The 26,557-nt window shown below is 38.4% G+C and overlaps 1 protein-coding gene across 5 annotated transcripts in view; it reads right to left on the bottom strand.

The window, feature by feature from the left end:
- Positions 1-26,557, bottom strand: part of Rbm6 (RNA binding motif protein 6) — a 98,774-nt gene that overhangs the window by 63,375 nt on the left and 8,842 nt on the right. For 2 of the 5 annotated variants that reach the window (XM_028756827.1, XM_028756828.1), the window contains exons 2-5: positions 24,420-24,531; positions 16,167-17,445; positions 14,788-14,877; positions 11,184-11,253 (exon numbers count right to left, since the gene is read on the bottom strand). In XM_028756827.1, the coding sequence (XP_028612660.1) occupies positions 11,184-11,253; positions 14,788-14,877; positions 16,167-17,445; positions 24,420-24,463 (1,483 nt within the window). In that variant the 5' untranslated portion in view covers positions 24,464-24,531. Of the gene's footprint in view, positions 1-11,183; positions 11,254-14,787; positions 14,878-16,166; positions 17,717-24,419; positions 24,532-26,557 lie in introns of those variants that run through there. The other 3 variants (XM_028756829.1, XM_028756830.1, XM_028756831.1) reach the window with 3 other exon arrangements.

A 26,557-nucleotide genomic window follows, 5' to 3' on the forward strand; every position in this document is an offset into this window, starting at 1 on the left:
CACACACACACACACACACACACACACACACACACACACACACACACTAAAACCAGATTGCAAAGCCCTAAATTCCTTGCTATGCCCAGAGATGAAAACACTGTGGCCTGGAGGAATACACAGACTCTGCAGACTCTGTGGGAAGAACGAGGTGACTCATGACAATTCATACTTTGCTGAAGAAACAAGCAGGTATTGGTACGAAAGTCACTGGAAAGGAAAATACATAGACTACAAGAGGAACAGTGATCACTTTGTACATATCAACTTTAGACTAACATAAGTTTACAAGTCTACCATTCAAATTTCTTCTGCACTAAGTGTAGCTATCAAAAGAAAACATTTAAATTTTAATTATATAGATTTTTTAAGATATCCAATTTTTATCCCAAATAGTCTCTTCATTCAGACTTCATAGTTATATCATAAAGATTTTTCAGAAACTGCCAGAAGACAATGACAATAAGTATTTACACAGTATCTGTTATAAACAAGGTTCTATTACAAAATTATTTTACATATACTGGTTTAATCCCCACAAGACTACTACACAAGTATATATTACTAAATTCACTTTACTGATGGGAAGGAAAACAAACAAAAAAAGGAAACATAATTTGCTCAAAGACACCTTAGTTTTAACACCAGTACTAAGCCTTTTAAAGCTAAGCAGTTCACATTCAAATGGATACTATTAACCATCATACTGTATCTCTTCATTTTCCAGTATTAAGGACTGAACGCTGGGTACATGCTAGGTGAGAGCTCTACAGTTAAACCATCAATCTAATCTTAGTCTTCTATATACTTTTTAAAAACTACAGTGCGTGTGCGTGTGCATGTGGGCGTGCAGGTATGTGCTTACATGTATGTAGAGATTATAGACCATCTTTATTTTATTTTGGTTTTTTTGAAACATCTATGTAGCCCTACTTGCCATGGAATTCACTCTGTAGAGTAGACCAGGCTGGCCTCGAAGTCAGAGATGCACCTCCCTCTGCCTCCAAAGTACTGGGAGTAAAGGTGCGCACCTCTACCATCAAACTCAGAGATCAACTTTTGGGGATCATTTTCTCTCCCTTCAGCATGTAGGACTTAAGAGATGACAGTCAGGTTGTTAAGCTTGGTGGCAAGCTCCTTTACCCATAGAACCACCTCACCAATCTATCTCATTACTCAAACTTTTTTAAAAATTAAAATACATTAGCGTCATTTCCCCCATCCGTCTCCTCACTTAAACCTCTCCCATGCCCCACCCCACTTCTTCTAAAATTCAAGGTTTCTTTTTATTTGTTACTGTTACATGTATAAGCACATAAACCTATAAACACAACCTGCTGGGTCCACTTAGTGTTTCCTGTGTGTATGTAATTTCAGGGCTAACCACTTGGTGTGTTTTTTTTTTTAAGATTTATTTATTTCATTTATATGAGTACACTGTAGCTGTCTTCAGACACATCAGAAGAGAGCATCAGATCCTATTACGGAGAGTTGTGAGCCACCATGTAGTTGCTGGGAATTGAACTTAGGACCTCAGGAAGAGCAAGCAGCCAGTGCTCTTAAACTCTGAGCCATCTCTCCAGCCCACCACTTGGTATTTTTATTCTTTTTTTTTTTTTTTTTTGGTTTTTCGAGACAGGGTTTCTCTGTGTAGCCCTGGCTGTCCTGGAACCACTCTGTAGACCAGGCTGGCCTCGAACTCAGAAATCCACCTGCCTCTGCCTCCCAAGTGCTGGGATTAAAGGCGTGCGCCACCACCGCCCGGCTGGTATTTTTATTCTTAGACAAGGCTAAGTTGCACAGGGTGACTTCTTTTTGTTTCGTTTTACTTACTTTAGTTTTCTGAGGGTTTTTGCTATGTTGCCCTTTGTGGCCTCAAACTTGGAGCAATTCTCCTCCTGTACTATAGAGTGCTTGGACTACAGACCAGTGCCTCTATTTTTTGAATTCTACGTTAATCTTAAACCTTACTGTGCAGCTCAGGTTGCTAACACTGCTATTCTCCTGCCTCAGCCTTCTGAGTAGCTAGGACTACAAGTATGTGTCTCCAGGTCCTAGTCTTTCACTCTTAAGAAGACCCTAGATTGATTTAAATAATCTTAATTTCAAATTTATTCAGCTGCAATACCGGATGAGTCCCACATGCCTGAGGGCAAATGAGCACAATAGTTACTCCTACTGTAATATTTATAGCAAATCACTGAGTGGGCTAAATAAGCAAGTTAGAAAGTATTCACTCTCAATAAGTGACTGCATTGGCTCTCACAATTCTTCTGGAAGAACAAAAACTAGAAATTCTTATTATAAAAGATGGCAATAAAAATTATGTAGCAATATGAAAATACACAGCATATAAAGGATTAAAAAATGAATATATCCTTATGGATAATTATGTAAAATTTTATACAGGGAAAAAAAAAGACTGGAATTAAATACAAAGTGAATCTAACTCAGAAGTTAGAGACAAAAATCAGCATATAAGATAAAAACCATGCACTGTCAAAATTATACTTGGAGAGCCCAAGGTGAAGAACAACATACCATCTTTCAATATAGGTAAATCCAACACTGCCAGTTTTTCCTCCAGCGTTGCAACAGATCAGTTTTCCTTTGGTTGACACCAGATGAAGAGGTTGGCTTGCATTTAAGGGCCATAATGTATGAAAAATACATCACTTTAAATAACAAAAGCACAGCCACCAAAGTAAATGCTCACACTCAGAGAAACTTGGAATCAGAAACCAAATGAAGCCACAGCCAAGTCTTATCCCACCTCCACAGTGATTCAGTGAGAAGGAAAGGCGATATGGATGTAGGGTGGGAGGCAGGACTCAGGCACTGTTATGTGATTACACAAAAATCTGAAAATGGATAAATGCAACACAACTTAATATAAAAAATTAAAATGATTGTATTGCTTTAATGGAATAACCTGGGATTTTCTTGTTGCTCAAGTTTTACAATTATCAGAATTAATCTGATAGTTCATAGGAAAAGTTCTAGTAGTCACAGAGGATGTTTAACCCAGAAAAGTAATATTCTGAAACCTGACAATGAATCCTACATTCAAAATTACTTGAACTCAAGATACTAAATACTGATAACAATTCCACAAACATGTTTCTACCAAAGGAAGTAGCAAAATATCTATTTTATTATCTTTTTATTAATGGTGGTCTTCTGGGAAGACATCTTGGTAGACTAAAGGGTCTTACATGACTATTAAAATAAGCATATCTAACTCTATTTTCTAACCTAAGTATACAAATCTTCTAGAAATATAAATATTCCTCATGCTTTTTATTGGTAGCTAAGAAGAAAAACAGAACAAAGGAAAGAAAATCTAAAAAAGTAATACTTTCAAATCTTGGCTAGCAAGATGGCTCAACAGGTAAAAATACTACTACCAGGTTTGATGACCTAAATTTGAACCCTAGGATTCACATGGTGGAAGGAGAGAAACACTTCCCCCAAGTTGTCCTTTGACCTCCACATAAGCTCTGTGGCATGCCCCTGTGTTATATGTTTATACACACACAAGTAAGTGTAAAATTTCAAATCTTCTCCATCTTCATTAATCATTTAGTTACCAAAAAGTATCTATGAAAATTAATTAGATAGTCTTTGGAGGGATAAAGTACAGAAAACAGAGACCTGATAAGTAATATCCACCCCAACTCAAAAACTAATTTTTGGTCTCTGCCCCTGCAAGGCTTGATTCCACAATGCCAACAAACTCAATCCAAGATTGTTAAAGTCAACTGTTAGTTTACAAAAGGCCCACCTTCGTAACAGAAATTTTGTTTAGGTAGAGATAGACAGTCCTACCTTCAAACTGACCTAGAAAATTACAAATAACATTAACCCAGATGAATTTCCTATTTAAGAGACTACCGGTTTTACCTTCAATAATCCAAAAATAGATATGTCAACTATGAAATGTAAAAGGGAGACTAGATTAGGATTTTTTTAGTTTTATTGACCACCGCCACCACCCCTTTGTGTGTATTTATGTGCACCCATGGAGGCGTCAGATCCCCTGTAGCTGAGTGATAGGCAATAATGAAGTAACCAACATGGGTGCTGGGAACTGAACTCGAGTCTTCTGGAAGTACAGAAGCACTCTTTTTGAGGTAGGTTTTCACTATGTAACTCTGGCCGTCTCCAGAGTGCTGGTACTAAAGTATGCAAGTACTCTTAACCAATGAGCCTTCTCTCAAGGATTTTACAAGACTGTGAATGTCAGTGTTTATTTTATTAAAATCTGATTTAACTAAAACATTTTCTCTAAAGTATTGTTGTCTATAGAAGCAAGAGTATTATGAATGTAAAATGCACATGATAGAGCCAGGCATAGTGTGCATACCTTTACTACTAGCACTCAGGAGACAGAGGCAGGAGAGACTCTTGAGTTAGAGGCCAGCCTCTTCTACAAAGGGAGTTAGAGGGCTACAAAGTGAAACCTCATCTTGAAAAACAGAGAAGGAGGGGGGAAGGAGAGAGGGAGAGAGGGGGAGAGAGAGAAAAAAATTCAGTCAATCAGAAAGCAGACAGACCCAGCTGGGCAGTGGTGGTGCATGCCTTTAATCACAGAAATCAGGTGGATCTCTGTGAGTCTACAGCCAGCCTGGTCTACAGAGTGAGTTCCTGGACAGCCAGGGCTACACAGAGAAACTCAGGGGTAAGGGTGGAGTGGAGGTGGGAGGAGAAAGTAAAAAAGAAAAGACAAGGGCTGCCTCAGAGGTTAAGAGCACTGACTGGTCTTCCAGAGGTTCTGAGTCCAATTCCCAGCAACCACATGGTGGCTCACAACCATCTGTAATAGGATCCAATGTCCTCTTCTGGTGTGTCTGAAGACAGTGGCAGTGTACTCATATACATAAAATAAATAAATTTTAGAAAAAGAAAGAAAAGACTGATAGAAATTGTAGAAAAGGAGGTTCTATAGGTCCTACTTACCTATTTTTATTTAATTGGAAATACAGGTTTTTAGAAGAAAAGTAATAGAACTGACTCAGATATCTGGATTCCTATCAATGGGAACAGTACAACAAAAGGTATAGAAAGTTGTTTTACTAAAATTAAGAATCTCTAATTTTATATCAAACTAACAGATTGGAAGAAATTGGTCTACATGGGACTCATTGACATTTTATGAGCATCTCTAATTTGCTTCTCTGCAACTATGCATCTAAGGATTGTGGTTCTATGATAGAACAGATGAAAGGAGGAAAACAGAAGACTATTTGTTACATTTTGAAACTACATGTGGTTGTATTTTATTTAGTTTTCCATCTGTGCCAATTGGTTATGATAAACAGGAAGGAAGGAAGGAAGGAAGGAAGGAAGGAAGGAAGGAAGGAAGGAAGGAAGAAATGGAGGGTAGGAATGTGGATTAGTGGTAGAACATTACCTAGCATGTATGAGACCTTGGGTTTGTTCCTCTGCACCACATAAAAAATAAAGGGAAAAAATGTTTTTTTTTTCCTTTTTCTGATATTTCTAAGACAAGAACCTACTATACAGGCTACTTAGATTATCCCTGACCTTACTATGTGGCCCAAGCTGGCCACAACCCCCCCCCCCCCCGCCGGAACTACGGCACTAATCTAAATAAGCATTACCACAGCATATGGCTTGTTTGTTTGTTTGTTTGTTTGTTTTCCGAGACAGGGTTTCTCTGTGTAGCCCTGGCTGTCCTGGAACTCACTCTGTAGACCAGGCTGGCCCCGAATTCAGAAATCTGCCTGCCTCTGCCTCCCAAGTGCTGGGATTAAAGGTGTGCGCCACCACCACCCGGCAGCATATGGGTTTTTATTTCAAAATCTAAATTTAGACCTAGGAAACATTTTATCCTGACTATGATGATATTATAGTTCTCTGCATCCAGGGAAATAACCATTAAGAAATTTTCTTTTCAAGTTATTTCCAGTCCACTTGCAGGAATGGTACTGTGTAAATACAATGGAGGCTAATATCCCACCTAAGAGAGCTTACTCTAATGAAAGAGTCAAGATGAGAAGAAATAAATACAATCTACTTGAAGATGCTACTTAAATCAAAGGGAAGCATGTATTCGTTCAAAAAGCTAGTGATCTATCCAAATCATATTCTCACTGCACCCCCTACCTCCTACTTCCCTCAAAACCCCTGTCCAAAACAATCAGTCAGGAAAAAAAATTGTAAATTTGTTTCTTATAAGGAAAGAACAGACTTCATTCTAGGAAGGACAGAGTAATGAGAGAAGGATCAATACAGGAGAAGAGCGCTGGAGCAAAACAACTGAGGTCCTAGATAGACTGTGTTCTTTCCACTCCTGTGTTCCCAATCCTAGAATAGCACCTGGCACAGGATGGTGCTCATTCAATGCCACATCAAATGTGCAACTGCAATGGACACATGAGTGCAAGTTCATATATGCAGGCAAAATACACATATATACTTAAAAACAAATCTTTAAAAAGTTAACAGAATAGTAAACTCTTTAAATTTTGAGTCCAAAAGAACCCATGAGGATAAGAAGTAATAGATGCCCTTACAAAAGCTCAATTATAAGATGTTACAAACTATTCAGGAAGATAGAATACATAACACAAATACCTATTTTCTAAGTCTGTATTGTATGCTTTAGGATATGCCTGGTAAAAAAGGCCTTAAACTCCAGCACTTTGGAGACAGAGGCAAGTAGACCTCTGAGTTTGAAGGAGCTTGGTTACAAAGAGAGTTCCAGCTAGTCAAAGCTATTTGGTAAGAACCTGTCCACTATCCTACCACCATCACCACCCTACCACCTTTAAAAAAGAAAAAAAAAGACTGGTGATATTGTTCAGTTGACAGAATACTTGCCTAATACACACAACGCTCTGGGCCTGTTGTGGCACTACAGAAACCAGGCAATGGTAGTTCCATGCTTCTAGCACTTAGGAGATAGAAACCAAGAATATAAGGCTAACTCAAGGTACTTGAGACACTGTCCAGAAAAAAAGTACAGGTCTAGAAACATGGCTCATTGGTTAAAAGTGTTTATTGGTTTTTTTAAGACTTATTTTATGTGTATTTTCATGCCTATATGTGTATACCATGTGCATATGTGGTACTAGGAAGCTACAGACACCAGGTTCTCTGGAGGAGCAGTCAATGCTACTAACCACTGGTTTACTGTTCTTGCAGAGGACATGGATTCAGTTCCCAGTACCCACATGGTGTCTCATAACCATCTGTAACTGATTCCTTCCTTCCTTCCTTCCTTCCTTCCTTCCTTCCTTCCTTCCTTCCTTCCTTCATTCCTTCATTCCTTCATTCCTTCCTTCCTCCTTTTTTTTCTTGAGACTGGGATTCTCTGTGTAGCCCTGGCTGTCCTAGAACTTATTTTGTAGACCATGTTGAACTTAAAGTGACCCACTTGCCTCTGCCTCCTGAGTCTAAGGATTAAAGGTGTATGCCACCATCGCCCAGTAACCATCTGTCATCTCAATTCCAGAAGATCTAATGCCCTTTCCTAACCTCCACAGGCTGGAACACACACATAAAAATTAGTAATATTTTTCAACTATATAATTCAGAATAGTTATGATACTGTACAATACTATCTAGTTCTAAAACATTTTTACCGCCTTAAAATAATAATCCTTATCCATTAAGCAAACACTCCTCATTCCCACTAATTTCCTTTCTATTTCTGGGGCTAGACCTATTATGGCTATCCATAATAATAGTCACAAAAATATGGAATTGGTGTGTCTGACTTTTTTCATGTTTTCAAGGCTGATTCACACTTCAGTATATGTTAGCAACTCAACCCTTTCTGTGGAGATTTATATAAATATATATCGTGTTAACTGGCTTCTTTTTATCAACACAATTCTTTTGTTGTAATGTACATGAGCAAGTCTCCTCATTTCTACTGTTCAATACTTTTCCAATTGTACATAATATTAGCCAATCATCAAAAGACATTTCACTCCTGACACTGTCCCAGAAATATAAAAAGTCAATGTAATATATAATTAAGAAAGCTGTTTATAAACACCAAATGAAAGGTACAAGATGTATAATCTCACTTGTAATTCCAAAATCTAAAAAGACCTTAAATAATAAGTTTTTTGGGCCAATTTTCAGCAAAGATGGTTTTTAAGGTTTTTTTGGGTTTTTCTTGGGAGGGAGAGGGTTAGGGAGGAGTAAACACAGTTATACTATATATCCTCAGACTGACCTGGAATATTCGAGTCTATATACCTTGGTCTCCTCAGTGGAATTACAAATGTGTACCATCATACCTGGCTTTGTAATGAAACTAAAAGGATCGCCTCTATATATTCTAAATCTACCCATTATAAGTAACACCTATTTAGCACCAACTCTGGCAGGACATTACCCAATCTAAAACAACTGGTTTAGTTCAGGTGTCATAGTAGTTTTGAGATAGAGTCTCAAGTAGGCATAGACAGGAACTGAACTTTTTATATACCTTAAGCAGACCTTCTGTCTCTACCTTTTAAGTATAATTTGTGTATGGGGTGGAGAGGGGTAATACATGTGCATACATGAATGAATGAGTGTGTGTGTGGGTGGGGAAGGGGAGATACTCAATTACTCTTCATCATATATTTCTTCTATTTATTTATGTGTGTGGCTTTTTGCTTTCACGTGTATCTATGTACCAAGTATGTGTCTAGTATCCACAGAGGACAGAAGAAGGCTGGGACTTCTTACTTAGATCCTCTAGGACTGAGTTACAGATGGTTGAGAGTCACCATACAGGTAGCTATTTAAGCATTAAGATATTTCTTCTTGGGGCTGGAGAGATGGCTCAGTGGTTAAGAGCACTGACTGTTCTTCCAGAGGTCCTGAGTTCAATTCCCAGCACCCACATGGTGGCTTACAACCATCTGTAATGGGATCTGATGCCCTCTTGTGGTGTATCTGAAGAGGGTGACAGTGTACTGATATACATAAAATAAATCTTTAAAAAAAAAAAAAAAGATATTTCTTCTTTACTCAGGAGGCAAAGACTGATCTCTGTGAATCCAGCCAGGGATACAGAGAAACCCTGTCACCAAAAGCCACCAAAAAAATAAAACTAAATTTAAAAAAAAAAAATCACTTATCTCTTCTTCACTAAAGGTACCAATATTTAATGAAGGCACAGTTCATGAGACAAGATTGAAGCTCAGGCTGTCCTACCGCCCTGTAAGTTAAGTTAAAAAAACATGTCCAGTCTATAAAGTCTACCGTTAGTTACCAAAGAGAACATGCATCAGACACATGCCACAAACACGACAAACTGAGACACACGGGAACAACAAATCTACTCTTATTCAATTTCTACAAAGTAAAGGTGTGGTGTAAGTAAACCAAATAAATAACTGTTTTCTGAGAAATAATACTTCTGGGGGGTTTTCTCCCAAATTACAGGAAAAGTATACTTTTGAACTTAAAATCCACACTATTTTAAACACAAAAATTTATTTTTGTAACTTTTCACTGATTTCAAAGCCAGCCTGGTCTACAGAATAAGACCAAGACTACTCAGAGAAACCCTGTCTCAAAAAACAAAAACAAAATTCCATTCCATGGTAAATTATTTAAAAGTTAAAGTAAGATTGAGTTAATAGCTCTGAGATAGAACACTTGCCCAGGCCACATAAATAAAATAAATAAATAAATGGAAATCAGCTGTATCCTCCAAAATACGACATACTGTTGACTGACGATGCTTTTAAATATGTTACTGTGACTCTATGTTCTGTGAAAACATAAATGCTCTGTTTTCTTCAATTTAAAATTCTACAAAACAGATCACTTAAAGATTTTATTTATTTACTTGTTGGTTGGTTGTTTTTGGTTTTTGAGGACAGGGTTTCTGTGCAACCCTGGCTGTCCTCCAACTCATAGAGATCTGTCTGCCTCTATCTCCCAAGTGGTGGGATTAAAGGAGTATGCCACTACTGCTCTGGGCTAATTATCTTTATTTTTAATCTATTTCATGTCATAGAGACCCAAAACATATTTGCCAAATATTTATTTGACCTATGTCCTCTGCATATATGTCATGCTTGTGTAATTTGGTGTTCTTATGGTACTCCTAATGTGTGAGTGTGTGTGTGTGTGTACGCGTGTATGTATGTATGTATGTATGTATGTATGTATGTATGTATGTATGTATGTGGGGGGTCTGACTCTTTTGCCAGCTTTTAGGACCCCTTTTCTCCTATTTGGCTGCCTTATACAGCCTTGTTTTTTTGTTTGTTTGTTTGAGACAGGGTTTCTCTGTGTAGCCCTGGATGTCCTGGAACTCACTCTGTAGACCAGGCTGGCCTCGAACTCAGAAATCCACCTGCCTCTGTCTCCCAAGTGCTGGGATTAAAGGCCTTATCCAGCCTTAATGAGGGGATGTGCCTATTATTATTAAATTTGGTTTGCTATGTTTGGTTGATATCCTTGGGAGGCTTGCCCTTTTCTGAAGGGAAACAGAGGAGGAGTGAATCTGAGGGAAAGGGGAGGTAGAGAAGGGTCTGGGAGGAGAAGAGGGAGGGATCAAGATATAATATTTGAGAAAAGAATAAATAAAAATTTAAAACTTTGAGACCTTGGTTTTTTACTTCTTCCTAATTTCCTATAGTAAGAGTTGAAGAAAATAAGCCAAAGGTGGCACTCAAAAATACTAGAACATTCTTTGCATTTCAGACTGCAGACAGAAATCAAGCAGAAAGGTCTTCTAGATCTGTTGATGAATTTCAAACCTGAGCTGTAGCAGGACTCTTCTCAGAGCAAGCAATTTCTCTGGTAAGCTGGTAAATTTCACTTTGAGACAATGAAATGTAAAACTTCATACACAGCAAGCTTATTAAATCTCACTAGGCCATTGTGAAAAACATAAATACCAGGTTTAATAGTTTAATCATATAAAACAGGTATAGATGCTATGACACTCACTTTATATCTCACAGGCACTCAGAAGAACTGGAACACGCATCCTCATCGCCCATGTGTGGACATACAGCCATACAAAGAATCACAGTTAAGACTAAAGCTGCTTGTTATCTGAAGACACCAACAGGAAACTTCTGGAAATCTTATTTGTGATTTCTTAAAAAACAAATTTTTGAGTAGCATATGATGCAGACATGTCTCCAAGAACCTCCTAAACCAAGATGATATATATGGACATTTTAAAGACTCACCTGTGTTATACTCCTTCACCTGCAGCTCCTTAACAGGTACTCCATCAGAAGTCCGAAAGGCGTTGAGAATCTGCAAAAATATGACATTTACACTAATGATACAAAGCACTGGTTTTTACTCTATATAATTTTTTTGTTGTTGCTTTTTTTGTTTTTTGAGACAGGGTTTCTCTGTGTAGTTCTGGCTGTCCTAGAACTCACTCTGTAGACCAGGCTGGCCTCGAACTCAGAAATCCGCCTGCCTCTGCCTCCCAAGTGCTGGGAATAAAGGCATGCGCCACCATACTCTATATAATTTAAATCTATATTTTTATAAAGACAAAATTAAACCATACACACTGTGAGAATTCAAAATGTAATAAATGAAACAAGGCATAATGGCACAGACCTATAATCCCAGCTGGCCAGGAGGCACACAGGCTTTATGTGGCCATAAATGGGGAGAGGGAAGCACACCACAGAGAGAAAGGAACAGAAACTGAATACAATAGACACAGGAATAAGAGTTGGGTTAAGAATGAGATTCAGCAGGAGAGTGCTTACCTAGCATATCGAAGGAATTAGATTTATACCCAGCACTCTCTAGAAAGGCAAAAGAGCATAGCTTTAAAGAGCACAGGTTTTGAAATCTGTATATATTCCAAACCACTCTTTACTTGCTATGTGTAACTTTTAATGCTTAATGTTTCATGCTAAAAACAAAAGGATGCACTGAGTAAATCCAATCCAGTCCAGAGCCACAACTTGAACTTAAGTCTAGTTTTTTCTTCTGTCTTCAAACAACCTGTTCTTTCACTACATTCAATCAAAAATGGACAAATCCTGTATCTGGCAAGATGGCTCAGCAGATAAGGACATTTAGTCCCAGTACTTGGGAGACAGAGGCAGGCATATCTCTGAATTTCAGTCCATCCTGGCTCACAGCAAAAGCTCTAGGACAGCCAAGACCACCAGAAAAACCCTGTATCTATCAAATAAACAAACAAACAACCCAGCCTGTTCTCTGACCTCCATATATGTGCTAGGCATGCAAACACTAGCTCCATATGCATGCACAAAGAAATAAATAAAAAATAAATCTAATTTCAGAAGAAGAGAAGGAAACAGTCTAATCCTAATGACATCCTAACTCTTCTGGTGTAGCTCAGACCGTCTCAAATACAAGGATGAACTTGAAACTCTTGACTCTACTTTCCCTTGACTCCTCAAGAGCTTTTAAATCTTTAGTTTTTTGTTTTGTTTTTTTTCTCCAGAAAATTTATCACTACTAAAAACTATCCTCCTCCCTTTCTTCCTCTCCCTCCCCATTTCTCTCTGGTTTTTTGAGTCAGGTTTCTCTCTCTGTGTAACCCCTGACTACCCTGGAACTCAAACTCAGAAATATGCCTGCTTCTGCCTCCCAGGTGCTGGGACTAAAGGTGTGTGCTACCACATCTGGCTTCTCTCTCTTTTTAAAACAGTATTATGTGCCCTGTCTCAGGAAAGGAAAACAACAACAACAAAAACAACAACAACAAAAAAACAGAAAAATTGTAATTCTGTGATATGAGTCCCCAGGTCTATGTGTGGGTATGTGTACAGGAGTGCAGTTGGCCAGAGAGGCTGTTAAGGAGGTATTACATTCCCTGGAGCTCACAACTGCCAAACATGCCTCACCAACCAATCTTGAGGCCTCAAACTACTGAGGTACCCTTTCAGCACTCTATTCTTTAACTTCTGCTTATTTCTGTGTTATCTAGGAAGGCAACAACATTACTATACTCACTGTTCTATTATTCAGTGTCTACAACAGTGCCCGGTGCACAATATTAGGAAAGATATCCTTAACTAAAAACTGAGGTGTTGGCAAAACCAAAGGCATGAAGGTACATAGCAAGTTGCAAGCCAGCCAAATCTACATATTAAGACTGCATCTAGAAGAAGAAGGGAAAAAAAAAAAAAAGCAAACCACCCCCCATCCTACCCTACCCGTCCCCACCTCTGAAATCCAAAATACTATTAAAATATTAAACTTTATAATCATTTTGGATTTCAGATTAGGAGTGTCAAACTACCAAAATATATACAAATATTCTAAAATCTAAAAACCACAACATTTGAAATATAACTTGTCCCAAGAACTTCAAATAAGGGCTTTTCAACCAATAGAGGAGTAAATTAAGAGTACTTACTCATAGAACACTGTAATAAGTAAATGAACAAATGCTTGTTAGCATTTCACAATGACTGACATACTTTTACTTCTAACTAATTTTCCCCTAAGTTCTATCAAAATTTGGACAGAAAACTCTTAAATAGAGCAGTTGGTTAACTCCCAGTTGACTCTGAGACAGGGTCTATATAGCTGTCCTGGAACTTGATGTGTAGACCAGGCTAACCTGCAACTCAGATGTGCACCTGAGTGCTGGGGTTAAAGACATGTGCCACCACACTTGACTTAGCTCCCAGTCTTTTCTACTATAAATCGACTGCTTCTTTGTGCATGGACTCCTGATATAATATGGTCTCAAGGATATTATCAAGTCCCAAGAGACTAGTCATGTGCCATTTTACAAACCTTCATGTCAGTGATATCAAATTACAGTTTATTCCAAAATTACTTCCTGGTCTAATTAGACATCATACTACAGTTACTATAGATGTTAACACTGAGAAATATAGGTAGAAGAATATATGCCATCCCTGTTTATTTATCAAAATACAATGGCTGAGTAGCTACCGCCAGCTGGCCTTTTTTTGGGGATGGGGGGACTGGGAGGTACTGGAAATTGAACATAAGGTATGCATAAAGTAAACACTTTATGCCAATTACCTATAGTTTTATTTTGAGACAGGTTCTCACTAAATTGTCCAGGTTGCTCTAAACTCATTCTGCAGCCCAGACTGGGTCTGATTTTTCATTTTTGCCACAGGTTCCTGAACAACTAGGATTATAAGCCTGTGCTACCAGGCTCAGCTCTGGCTTCTGTTAGCAAACCCAACTTTGGCACTGAATTGTTTCGGAGTTTTTATTATTACTTTTAGTTAGCATAGCAAATACTAGTTTTTTTTGTGATATTTTCTCATATAAGTATCATTGCCATTGCTCCTATCTACTCTGCCTCATTATCCTTCCCCAGGGCTCAAACTCTTGATCTTTCTCTCTCAGCCTTCTGAGTATTAATTACAGGCATATATCATAACACTTGACTCTGTACCTCTCTTGATATAGTCCCACAAATCTATAATTCTTGAAAGTAAATTTTATTTATTTATTTTTTCATTTTGAGACAAGATCTCACAATGTAGTCCCATTTGGCTTCAATTGACAATCCTTCCACATATATTTCCCAAGTGCTTGAGTTATAGGCATGTGTCACCACACCTGGGCTTTTTTTTTTTTTTAATCGAAAGAGACAGAAGGCTGGGCAGTGGTGGCACACTCCTTTAATCCCAGCACTTGGGAGGCAGAGGCAGGCAGATTTCTGAGTTCGAGGCCAGCCTGGTCTACAGAGCGAGTTCCAGGACAGCCAGGGCTATACAGAGAAACCCTGTCTCAAAAAACCAAAAAAAAAAAAAAAAAAAAAAAAAAAAAGAGAGAGAGACAGAAGAACATATGTCTTACCTCTTCTTTTGTGACATCTTCTGGCACCCCATTTAATCGAATAAGCCTGTTAGGTTTTTCCTCACTTGGGCCGGTCCTATAATCTTGATCCTTGAATTCAGAATGTAAAGTTATTTCACAAATAGACTTATTTTTGCATGTAAAATAAAGTCCAACATAAAATATACTCAAGACCAAAAGTGATTTGCATTGTGTTGAAGATATGAGCAATAATAATCTCCAATTCCCCCTAATATCAGTGGATTGTAAGTATGCTAAGACTAGTGATTACTGAGAGAGTCTTAAAATAATAAGGAAAACGTGTTCTAAAATTCTCAAAATGTACTATTTGGTTACTAAGTATTAAGATCACCAACAGGGGCTGGAGAGATGGCTCAGTGGTTAAGAGTACTGACTGTTCTTCCAAAGGTCCTGAATTTAATTCCCAGCAACCACATGATGGCTCACAACCATCTGCAATGGGATATGATGCCCTCTTCTGGTGTGTTTGAAGACAATGACAGTGTACTCACAGACATAAAATAAATAAATCGTTTTTGTTTTTGTTTTTTGTTTTTTCAAGACAGGGTTTCTCTGTATAGCCCTGGCTGTCCTGGAACTCACTCTGTAGAACAGGCTGGCCTTGAACTCAGAAATCCTCCTGCCTCTGCCTCCCAAGTGTTGGGATTAAAGGCATGTGCCACCAGTCTTTAAAAAAAAAAAAATACCAAGAGACCAGGTGGTAGCACATGCCTTTAATCCGAGCAGCTGGGAGGGAGAGGCAGGCGGATTTCTGAGTTCGAGGTTAGCCTGGTCTACAGAGCGAGTTCCAGGACAGCCAGGGCTATACAGAGAAACTCTGTCTCGAAAAACCAAAAAAAAAAAAAAAAAGGAAGCCTAAGTAGAGATGGGTAAAATCCATTTTAAGATAATTTTCATAATTAAATTGCAAATGTAACTGTACTTGCTTATATTCAAGAAACTTAACCTTTAAGCTAAGTAAGCTAGCTATAAGAGGAAATGTGCCACATTAACATCATATCCTCATGACTGTAAAAATACTTCTAAGTATTCCCTGTATGAATCTAAATAAGAAAATAAACCCTAAATCAAGGAACTGCAATAGTAGTAACAGCCACTCCCCAAAGATTGATCATTTGAAATCAATTTAACACAGGACATTTAAATAAGCACAATAAAGCAAAACAATGATTAAACACACATCAAAAACATGATCTGAGCCAAGGGCCTTTTTTTGAATGTTTAAATTCCTATATTCCACTCTCAAATACAGAATTTCCTTTTTCATGGTTGTATATATAAGAAGGCTTTAGAGACTGAACATCTTCCATTCTACACTTCACCTCGACAAAACATTATGAATCACCTCATCAACATACCTGAAGGTCTTGTTGGGCATCTCTGGACATTTTGCCCTGAGGAAAAGACTTGCTCTGGCCATAGCCAAAAATCTGGCTTCCTGGCAACCTGTGATCCACATCACAGTATTCAATGCTTCTGTAATCCGTGTCTTGTCGGCCGAGAAAGTCCAAATCACCTTCTTCTTTAAACAGACCAGCATCTGAACTCTGTTGTTCACCTCCAGAAAGCTTTGGCTTATCTTGGTCTTGAGCTGGACTTTGGCTGTTTTGAAAGTCTGATTGAGATTCATGTTCAAAAGTTCCACTTTGTGTTTCTCCTTCTCTTGTTTCTGAATGTTCAAAGTCTCCCTTCTGAATACCAAAAGCAGGTCTTTCTACTGCATGGTCATGTGTGGATTCTTCTCTCTTGTTCATATTCATACTAGAATGTTCTCTCTCTTGTGTAGAAGGCTGAATGTAATCCAAAACTTTTTGATCCACAGGAGGCATCTCCCTATCTTTAAATTCCATACAAGGTCCTACCTCTCTGCCTCTAAAATCTTGGTAAGTCCTAGAACGGTGTCTACCTCTGAAATCCGAATGTGGTGTATCCCTGTTCCTAAAGTCTAGATCAGTAGTAGCTGAACCTCGGCCTCTAAAGTCCACCTGTGTTCCATCTTTATCCCTGAAGTCCAAATCAGATACATCTCTGTTCCTAAAATCAGAACGAGACTGATCTCTAGATCTAAAATCCAAATCTGATAAATCTCTTCCCCTAAAATCTGCATGAGCTCCATCTCGGCCTCTAAAATCTAAATCATAAGTGCCCCGCCCCCTAAAGTCAGATGGAGGAACATCTCTATTTCTGAAGTCAACAGTATGAGAATCCCTGTCTCTGTAATTTATATGAGGTGTCTCCCTACCTCTATAATCCATAGGAGTACCATCTCCACCCCTGTAGTCCATAGGTGGTCCTTCTCTATCCCGAAAATCCCCAGAATGTATGTCCCTATTCCTGAAGTCCAACTGTGCTGAATCTCTGCTCTGGAAATCCGAAGACGAAAAATCTCCCCCTCTGAAATCATGTCCAGATCCCTCCCCTCCTTGATAGTCACCATGTGGTCCATCTCTAGCTCCATAGCTGAAAGAATGCTCCTCTACATTTGCAAAAGGAGGTCCTGAATGCCCCTGGAAATCAAAGGGAAGTGAATCTCTGCCAGGAAAGTTGCCAGAGTGTCTCTCTTGAGCATGACTCTTAAGGGGAGGAGGAGGATAATCCCTGTTCCACCCGGGAGCAAACCTTTCTTCTTGGCTCCCACTGTAGAAACAAAGACAGGGTTATTCATATTGTCCAGAGAGTTTGAAATCTACACACCAGCATATTCTTCTCTAATCACAGCATATTCTTCTGTAAACATATTTTGGGGGGCAGAGTTCTGTAACAAGGTCCTAGATCTGCAGAAAACAGCAAGTTTTGCTATTTTAAGATGAGGTGTCCGAGTAAACTTTTATGCTCCCATTTCAGAACACGAGGTAAGTCAACACAAGGTTTTCAACATGACTGCTGCAGAAAAAGCTTTCACCCAGTCCTGCAACAGGGAAAATCCGCAATACCAGATAAGCTAACAAAGGTAACATACTACAAAAATTCCCAGTTTCTACAGCCAAGGAACTTAAAATTCCAAGGTCATGACAATTACTACACATGTGGAGTAAGGGGAAATCAGTACAATTTTCTGTTTGTTTGGTTGTTTTTCTTTTGATTTTCAAACAGGGCTTGGTTATATAGCCCTGGCTGACCTAGAAATCACTATGTAGACCAGGCTGGTCTTGAACTTGAAGTAACCCTCTATCTCCTCTGCTTCTTGAATACTGGAGTTATAATAAACAACCATGCTCATAAGTTTCAGGAAGTGTCTTTCTAATTACTGCACACAATGGTAAACATTACAAAAATATTTTATTACATCTATATCATGGATTCTAATTAATCCAATTGAGTATAGGGCAAAAAAGGAAAGACTCATTGTACATCATTGTGACCAGTAGCAGCATTAATCTCAGTTCTACTGTGTGTCTACTTAGAAGGACTCTCAGCTGGGCCCAACCATAACTATCCAAGAGTGTATTATCATAGAAGGCAACATGAATCATTCCACAAAGCATGTTAGATCATCTACGTCAAGCTAAATTATCTAAGAGCTTAAGGCTGAAAGTCACCTAGAACACTGGATCTTTAGGCATTACTTCCATGTTCCAAATAAAGAAGCTGACAAACAAGATTCTAATGCCTCAAGCTAACATTTTATTGCAATAAAACATGTTTTTAAAATACTTAGTTAGAAAAAGAACAACAAAAAGAACTGGGACAAGAGAGATGCTTCAGTGGTTAAATGCACTTGCTGTTCTTCCAGAGGCCCTAGGTTTGGTTCCTAGCACCCATGTGACAGCTCACAACCTGTATACACCAGTTCCAAGGAACCTGACACCCTCTTCTGGCTTCTTCAGGAAGCAAGCATGCATATGATGTATACACATTTAGACAAAACATCCATTCAAATAACTCAAGAAATAAACAAGCTAGGGGGTAGTAGCAGCACATGCCTTTAATCCCAAGATTTAGGAGGCAAAGCCAGGATCTCTTGAGTGTTCAAGGCCAGCCTGGTCTACAGAGTAAGTTCCAGGACAGCCAGGGCTACACAGAGAAACCCTGTTTCAAATAAACAAAAAACCAAAACAAAAACAAAAATAGAGGAGAAATAAATAAGAGTAGCCCAGTCTTCAAACTACCCAACATCTTCCCTTTAACTCATCACTGGAGCATTTTACTCGTTTTGGCTTTGGTCAAAGATCACGAGACAGCCACACAGAGTGGTACGCAACTATTAATCTCATTACTTGGAGTGTTGAAGAGGATCATCCTCAACTTAAGGGCAGCCTGAGAATGAGAACCTATCTCAACAAATCAAAAAAATCAAGGAACTTAAGTAGGCAATTAGACACCAGGGTATCCCAGAGAGGGCATATGATAAAGAAAATAAAAATGGCTGAAGAGCTACCTACTGCTTGGCAATACAACCAAAAAGATGGAGATTATCAGAATCAACTCAAGTTTCTCCTCCGAAGACATGCAGATTCTATCATAAGACTCTTCTGAGCTCAAACTCCACCACGACAGTAAAAGTCCAAAGACAGCCAACTCTAGGTACCTCAGCTCAGGAGGACTGGTCCAATACCATCAGCACTCCCTTTGTATCCTTTTTTTCTTAAAATTTATTATTTGTGTGTTATACATGTACATGTGTAAGGGTGCATTTGCATGGGTACATACATGTATACAAAGGCTGGAGGAGGACACTGGGCATCTTCTATAGCCCTCTTCTTATTTTTTAATGACAGCGTTTCTCACTGAATCTGAAGTTTACAGTTTTAGCTAGGCTAACTGGACGGAGCTTCCAGAACACTTCAATTTTCACCCAAAACGGGTTACAAAACCATGTTTTGTCTTGTCTGTTTGTTTTCATTAATGTCCTAGGGATTTAAAACTGAGGTCCTTTTGACTACATTTCATAGCAAGCACTCTTTCCCAAGAAGCCATCTCCTCTGGAGTACCCAGCCCTTTCATATATAGAAAATTAAAACACTAACCTAAACATTAGAACACCATACATTTAGTGGATTTTCAGAACATAAAAGCTTCTATTAGTTCCCAATAACACTAACATTAGTTAGATCTTTTTGGTTCATCACAAACAAGCTTAAATATTCATAAGGAATAAAACTTAACACAAAAATTAGAATGTTACCATTAACCACAGTATCTCCCATACTTAAAAATCATTAAAGTCATTCATTAGCTTTGAGAATACTCAAGCTTCCTCCAACCCTCATGGAATGACTGCTGAGGCATCTAAAAGTAGACATTTTTCTGACCAGAACACATCTAGCATTGTCCTTAAATACAGCCATGAAAATTATCTTACCCTTCTAAGTCAAGTAGATCTACAGTAACCTACCACAGTACAGCTCTTATATCTAAATTTTATAGTCTAATCAAAAAAACAGTTCTATTAATATAAAACAGCAGTAGTACCAAGAGTGATGGCTCATGCCTTTTATTTCTGTGAGCTCAAGGCCAGCCTAGTCTACATAGCCAAGTTCAAGGCTAGCTAGGGCTACACAGTGAAACCCAACCTCAAAACAATGAACACCAGTGGTTATAGAAATTATCTTAAGCTAATATGAAATAATCTTATGGAAAAAAAGTATTTCAAAGAGAAAATAAGACATTTTTTCTGCAAAATACCCTTTTTTCTTATTTTCTGAGTCTTCCAAAAATGGATTGCTATCTCCCTCTGGTCAAAAAACTTAAAAATTAGTAGTTAGTGAGTTGGGCAAAGATAGGAGGATCTCTAGGAGGTCAGCCTGATCTACATATCAAGTTCTAGGACAGCTAGGATTACATAGAGAGGCCCTGTCTTGAAAACAAAACAAAGGGCTGGAGAGATGGCTCAGTGGTTAAGAGCACTGACTGTTCTTCCAAAGGTCCTGAGTTCAATTCCCAGCAACCACATGGTGGCTCATAACCATCTATAATGAGATCTGAGTGGCATTGTACTCACATACATAAAATAAATAAATAAATCTTTAAAAAAAAATAAAAAGAAAACAAAACAAAACCAAAAACAAACCTAAGCAAACAAAAATCCAAGCATTCTGGAGGCAGAGTAAAGAGTTCTATGAGGGGCCAGCTTGGTTTGCATAGCAGGTTTCAGGCCCACCAGGGCTACAAGAACACAGAAAGATCAAGAGTTCAAGGCCAGTCTGGCCTACACAGAAAGACAAAACAAAACCAACAAACAAATAAAAACTTTAAAAAGTCAGGTATGGTAGCTCACACCTATAATCAAAGTAGTTCAGGCTAAGGCAGGAGTCTTACCTCCGGTTCAAGTCCAGCCTGAAATAGAGTAAAATTCTGTTAAGAAAGAAAGAAGCCGGGTGATGGTGGCGCACGCCTTTAATCCCAGCACTTGGGAGGCAGAGGCAGGAGGATTTCTGAGTTTGAGGCCAGCCTGGTCTACAGAGTGAGTTCCAGGACAGCTCAGGCTATGCAGAGAAACCCTATCTCAAAAAAAAAAAAAAAAGAAAGAAAAGAAAAGAAAAAGAAAACAAAAGAAAAAAAGGAAGGAAGGAGGGAGGGAGGGAAGGAGAGAGGCTGGCCTTTAATCTCAGCTCCCAAGAGGCAGCGGCAAGAGTATCTCTGTGAGTTGGAGGTCTACAAATCAAGTCCCAAGACAGCTAGAGCTGTTACACAGAGTAACACTGTCTCAAAAACAAGAAAAAAAAATCTTTTTAATTTTTTAAAAGCAACTGATAACCTACAATAAGGAAATAAAATTTTAAGTAAGTTTAATGGTTCAAAGACAAAATAGTCTATAAAAAATAATTTTAAAAAGATGCTTTGGCTGCAGATATAGCTCATTAGTTAAGACCACTGACTGTTCTTCCAAAGGAAGTGGGTTTGATTCCCAGCAACCACATGATGGCTCATAGCTTGCTGTAACTCCAGTTCTATAACATCTGATGTCCTCTTTTGGTCTCCACAAGTACTGACTGAATGTGGTACACAGACAGACAGACACAGACAGACAGACATGAATGTGGTAAGTAGACATATACCCACATATGTAAAAATGAATAAATCATTCTTCTAAAAGATGGATGGTGTTGGAGGCACATGTCTTTAATTCCAGCACTCAAGAGGCAGAGCCAGGTGGATTTCTGAGTTCAAGGCCAGCCTGGTCTACAGAGTGAGATCTAGGATAACCAGGGCTACACAGAGAAACTCTGTCTTGAAAAACCCAAAACCAAAACCAAAACCAAACCAAACCAAACCAAACCAAACAAAACAAAGGTGTTTTAAAATTGAGTGAAAGGGCCAGGTGGTGGTGGCGCACATCTTTAATCCCAGCACTTGGGAGGCAGAGGCAGGTGGATTTCTGAGTTCGAGGCTAGCCTGGTCTACAGAGTGAGTTCCAGGACAGCCAAGGGTACACAGAGAAACCCTGTCTAAAAAAAAAAAAATTGAAGGGGGAACCATTCAACAGAACCAAATCTAATGTTTTTGAATGACTGCTTAAACCACCTTAATACTATAAGAAATAGCCTGACATACAAAAGAATTAATTATCAGTCAATAAATAGGCTAAGAAGACAGATAACATAAATATTTTAAATCTTACATATAAGCACTGATTCAGACTGGAGTTTAACAATCTTTTTATTTTGTTTTGTTTTGTTTTGTTTTTGAGGCAGAGTCTCTCTACATAACCTTGAATGTTGTGGAACTCATTATGTAGATCAGGTTAGCCTCAAACTCACAGAGATCCACCTGCTTCAGTCTCCTCAGTGCTAGGAGTAACAACATGTGCCACCATGCCTGAACAAACTGAGCAGTAAAAAACTTCAGTTCCAAGGATCCCAGAGCACTGTTCTGACCTCTGTGAGCAACAGGCACTCATGTGGTGCATATGCCTACGTGTGAATGAAACACTTATACAAATAATATACATTAATTATCTAAGTTTTTAAAAAGTTTATTCCCAGTACTTTGAGAGGCTGGGAGTGGAGAACTGCAAGTTTGGGGTCAATCTGGATAATGCAAAGAGATATTGTCAGGCCTAGTATCCCACAAGCACATGGCACTTGTACCTCCTGCTCTGAGGGTTCTGTTACCCACATATGGCTTCAACATATACTCACACTGACACACATGTGCATAAACATACACATAAATAAGTATTTTTAAGTATTCCCTATAAATCTAAAGCAGAATCCACTTGTAACTCAGTGATACCCCTTCCACTCTTCTTTATACCCAATGATCCCTAAAACTGACACATGTCACTCAGAAAAGCATATCAATGTCATTAGCAAGACACAGCTCTAGAGTCTAGACATAAATCAATGAAATTAATGTAGCTTTCAGGATTTTATTTTTATGTGTGTATATGTGTGTGTAGTTCCCTGTGGAGTTTAGAACATGAGTGGGATCCTTGAGAACTGGAGTTACAGAAAGTTGTAAGCTTCTGATGTGAGCTCTTGGATCTTTTGCTCTTAAAATGCTCTTAACTGTTGAGCCATCCTTCCAGCCCCTTAATGAAGCTTCTATAAACAACATACTTCGCTAGCTTTCCAAGTATAAACTGCTTTGTTAAAAGATATAAAAGAATTAACAAATATGAAGAAGATAAGAGTGGTGATACAGACCAGCAATCTTAGATATTCAGGAAGCTGGGGTAGAAAGATCATAGCCCAGGAACGCTATAAAACCTTATCTCAAAAGTATGTAAATAATCTCACACATGGGATACAAAAGAAGGATTTGCCATGACTACAGTGCCAGTCTGGGCTATTAGTGAGTTCATACCATTTTCACAAAAAAAAAACAAAACCAAACAGATAAATGAATAAATGATTCTGGCATTCTTTTAATATTTTAAAAATGTTGTCAGGTGTGGTGGCACATGCCTTTAATCCCAGAAATTGGGAAGAAGCAGGCAGATCTGAGTTCAAGGCCAGCATGGTCTACAGAATGAGTTCCAGGACAGCCAGGCTACACAGAAACCCTGACTTGGGGGGTAGGAGACAGCAAAATGGATCAGCAGGTAAAAGTACTTGCTGTTAACCCTGAAAATGTAAGTTCAGACCCCTGACCAATGTGGTTAAACGAGATAACTCTCTCAAGTTGTCTTCTGACCTTCACACCTGTGCTGTGGTACTCACATGCCTGCACACATACAAAAAAAAAATTAATAGAAAATAGATAGATAGATAGATAGATAGATAGATAGATAGATAGATATGAATGATTTTCAGCCAGGCGGTGGTGGTGCATGCCTTTAATCCCAACACTCAGGAGGCAGAGACAGGAAGATCTCTTGTGAATTCGAGGCCAGCCTGGTCTACATATCAAGTTCCAGGACAGGTAAAAGGTTATCAAGGGGCTAAGGCTATGGCTCAGAGCCAAAGCACTTGTCAAGCACACTCTAGGCCCTGGGTTCTATCCCCAATATCATGTAAAGAGAGAACTGAAGAAAAACAGACACAGAAAAAAACACCTAGAACACTGGTCACATACTCTCACTTTAGAAATTACTAGAAACTTTACAAATATTTTCTAGTTCTAAAAAGCTAGTTATTTCTCCACAAAGAAAATATCTGCCATTATGGTAGGCCAAAAGTTACATTATAAATACTTAACAAGTTCAATACTTAAAATTTAAGACTTACCGAAAAGGTCCTGTTCTGTTAGCAGATCGAGAATCCCCCCACATCTCTTTCTATGTCAAGAAAGCTTCAATAAGTAGATCTTTTTCCTACCAAACTCTAGCCAGGGTGGTACCTGTATAAAATAAATCACAATTAAGTACTCTAGAACATGAAATATAGGCTAAACTACTTAATCCTCGCTTGTTAATTTTATCAGGGATAAATATCAAGGATATTCTGAAAAGTCACTTTAAAATATTTATACAGTGCTATTGAGAAGGTAAAAATGGAAAAAAAAAAAAAAAAAAAAAAGAGAAGGTAAAAATGGGTTACAGCACTTGTTCCCAAGTCTGACCCCCTAGTTCAATTCCCTAGATCTATATAATATTGAGAATCAACTTCCAAAAGTTATCCTCTGTCTAATTTCTTCAAACACACACACACTTAAAAAAAATCTTTATAAAAAAACTTTTTTTTCAGCCTAGGGTGGAGGCACATGTCTTTTTTTTTTTTTTTTTTTGGTTTGTTTTTTCGAGACAGGGTTTCTCTGTGTAGCCCTGGCTGTCCTGGAACTCCCTCTGTAGACCAGGCTGGCCTCGAACTCAGAAATCCGCCTGCCTCTGCCTCCCGAGTGCTGGGATTAAAGGCATGCGCCACCACCGCCGCCGGGCAGCACATGTCTTTAATCCCAGCAATCTGGAAGCTGCGACTCTTGCATATCTGTAAATTCAAGGCCAGTCAGAGATACACAGTGAAACATTGTCCAAAAAAAAAGAAAAAAGTTAAAGTTGTGAGATGGTTAGCTAGTAAAGGCACTTGCCACCACATCTTACTACTTTCCCCAGGACTTATAGAAAGAAAGAACTAATTCCCACAAGTTGTCCTCTGACTTCCACAAACATGTTGTGGTATGTATACAGACAAGAACAGACATAAAACAAATTAACTTTTTTTTTTTTAAACTAAAAATGTGTATTCTGAGCTAGTGGTAGCATTTGCAATTAATCCCAGCACTCTGGAGGCAGAGGCAGGCAGATCTATTAGTTCCAGGCCAGCTTGGACTACAAGATAAGTTACAGAGCTGTTGTTACACAGAGAAGCCCAGTCTCAAGAAAAGAAGGCTGGAGGAGAGGAGTGATGGAGAAAAGAAAAAAAATGTGATTCCCATAGATGCCTCTGACCTTCATACAAGTAATGTAGGATGCAAACACTTTCACACACAAATTTTTTTTTCAAAATTCAAGGTCTAATTTAAATATATATATATATATATATATATATATTTTTTTTTTTCAGGGGCATTCTAAACTTCTTAGTGAACAAAGAATATTTCACTTCCAATAGTTCTTTCCTGAGTAATTTTTTCAGCACTTATGTGTCCATTACTAGAAAAAGCATCTCATCACTAACCTCCTTAGTCTATGTGGCTAATCTTACACTATCTGGCTCAGTTAATCACAACACTTATTATCCTCACCAGTGTTTGCTTTGAAGACAGGCTTGTAACCTAAATGAAACTGAGAACTTATCTCTAGGACTTTTCTTGTAGCTACTGAAAGATCTTCATGGATTTACAAGGGTTTTCTAAATGTGACACAACAAATAAAAGGAAAAAAATAAAGCATACCATCAAAATTAAATACTTTGTACAAAGAACACTTGATGTCAAGAGAAAAAAAAAATCAATCCACAAGTCATGAAAATGACTGACATGAAGTTTTCAAGGTCTTATTCATCCAAAGAACAAGCAGTAACCACAGGAAAAAACTAATGGCAAAATGGCAAGATAGGGTAAATAAAAGTCCTTTCAGCATAAACCTAACCACCTGTATTCCATCACTGGACACCACAATGGAAAGAGAAAACTGTCTCTCAAAAGTTGTCTTCTGATTTCCACACATACATGTGGGATGTTTATACCCACACTCATACACATCACATATAACAATGATAAATCCAATTAGAAATTGGGCTGATGAAATGGCTCAAAGGCTAAAGGCACTTGCCACCAAGCCTGACAATCCGGGACTCAAATGAGGTGAAAAGAGGACTGACTCCCACAAGTTGTCCTCTAGCTTCCATGTGTGTGTCATGGCATATGTACATATGTACATACTCATGGCCACACCGGCCCTAAAACAAATAAATGATTAAAATGT

Source organism: Grammomys surdaster, unplaced genomic scaffold, assembly GCF_004785775.1.
Source record: "Grammomys surdaster isolate TR1022 unplaced genomic scaffold, NIH_TR_1.0 126131, whole genome shotgun sequence".
NCBI lineage: Eukaryota > Metazoa > Chordata > Mammalia > Rodentia > Muridae > Grammomys > Grammomys surdaster.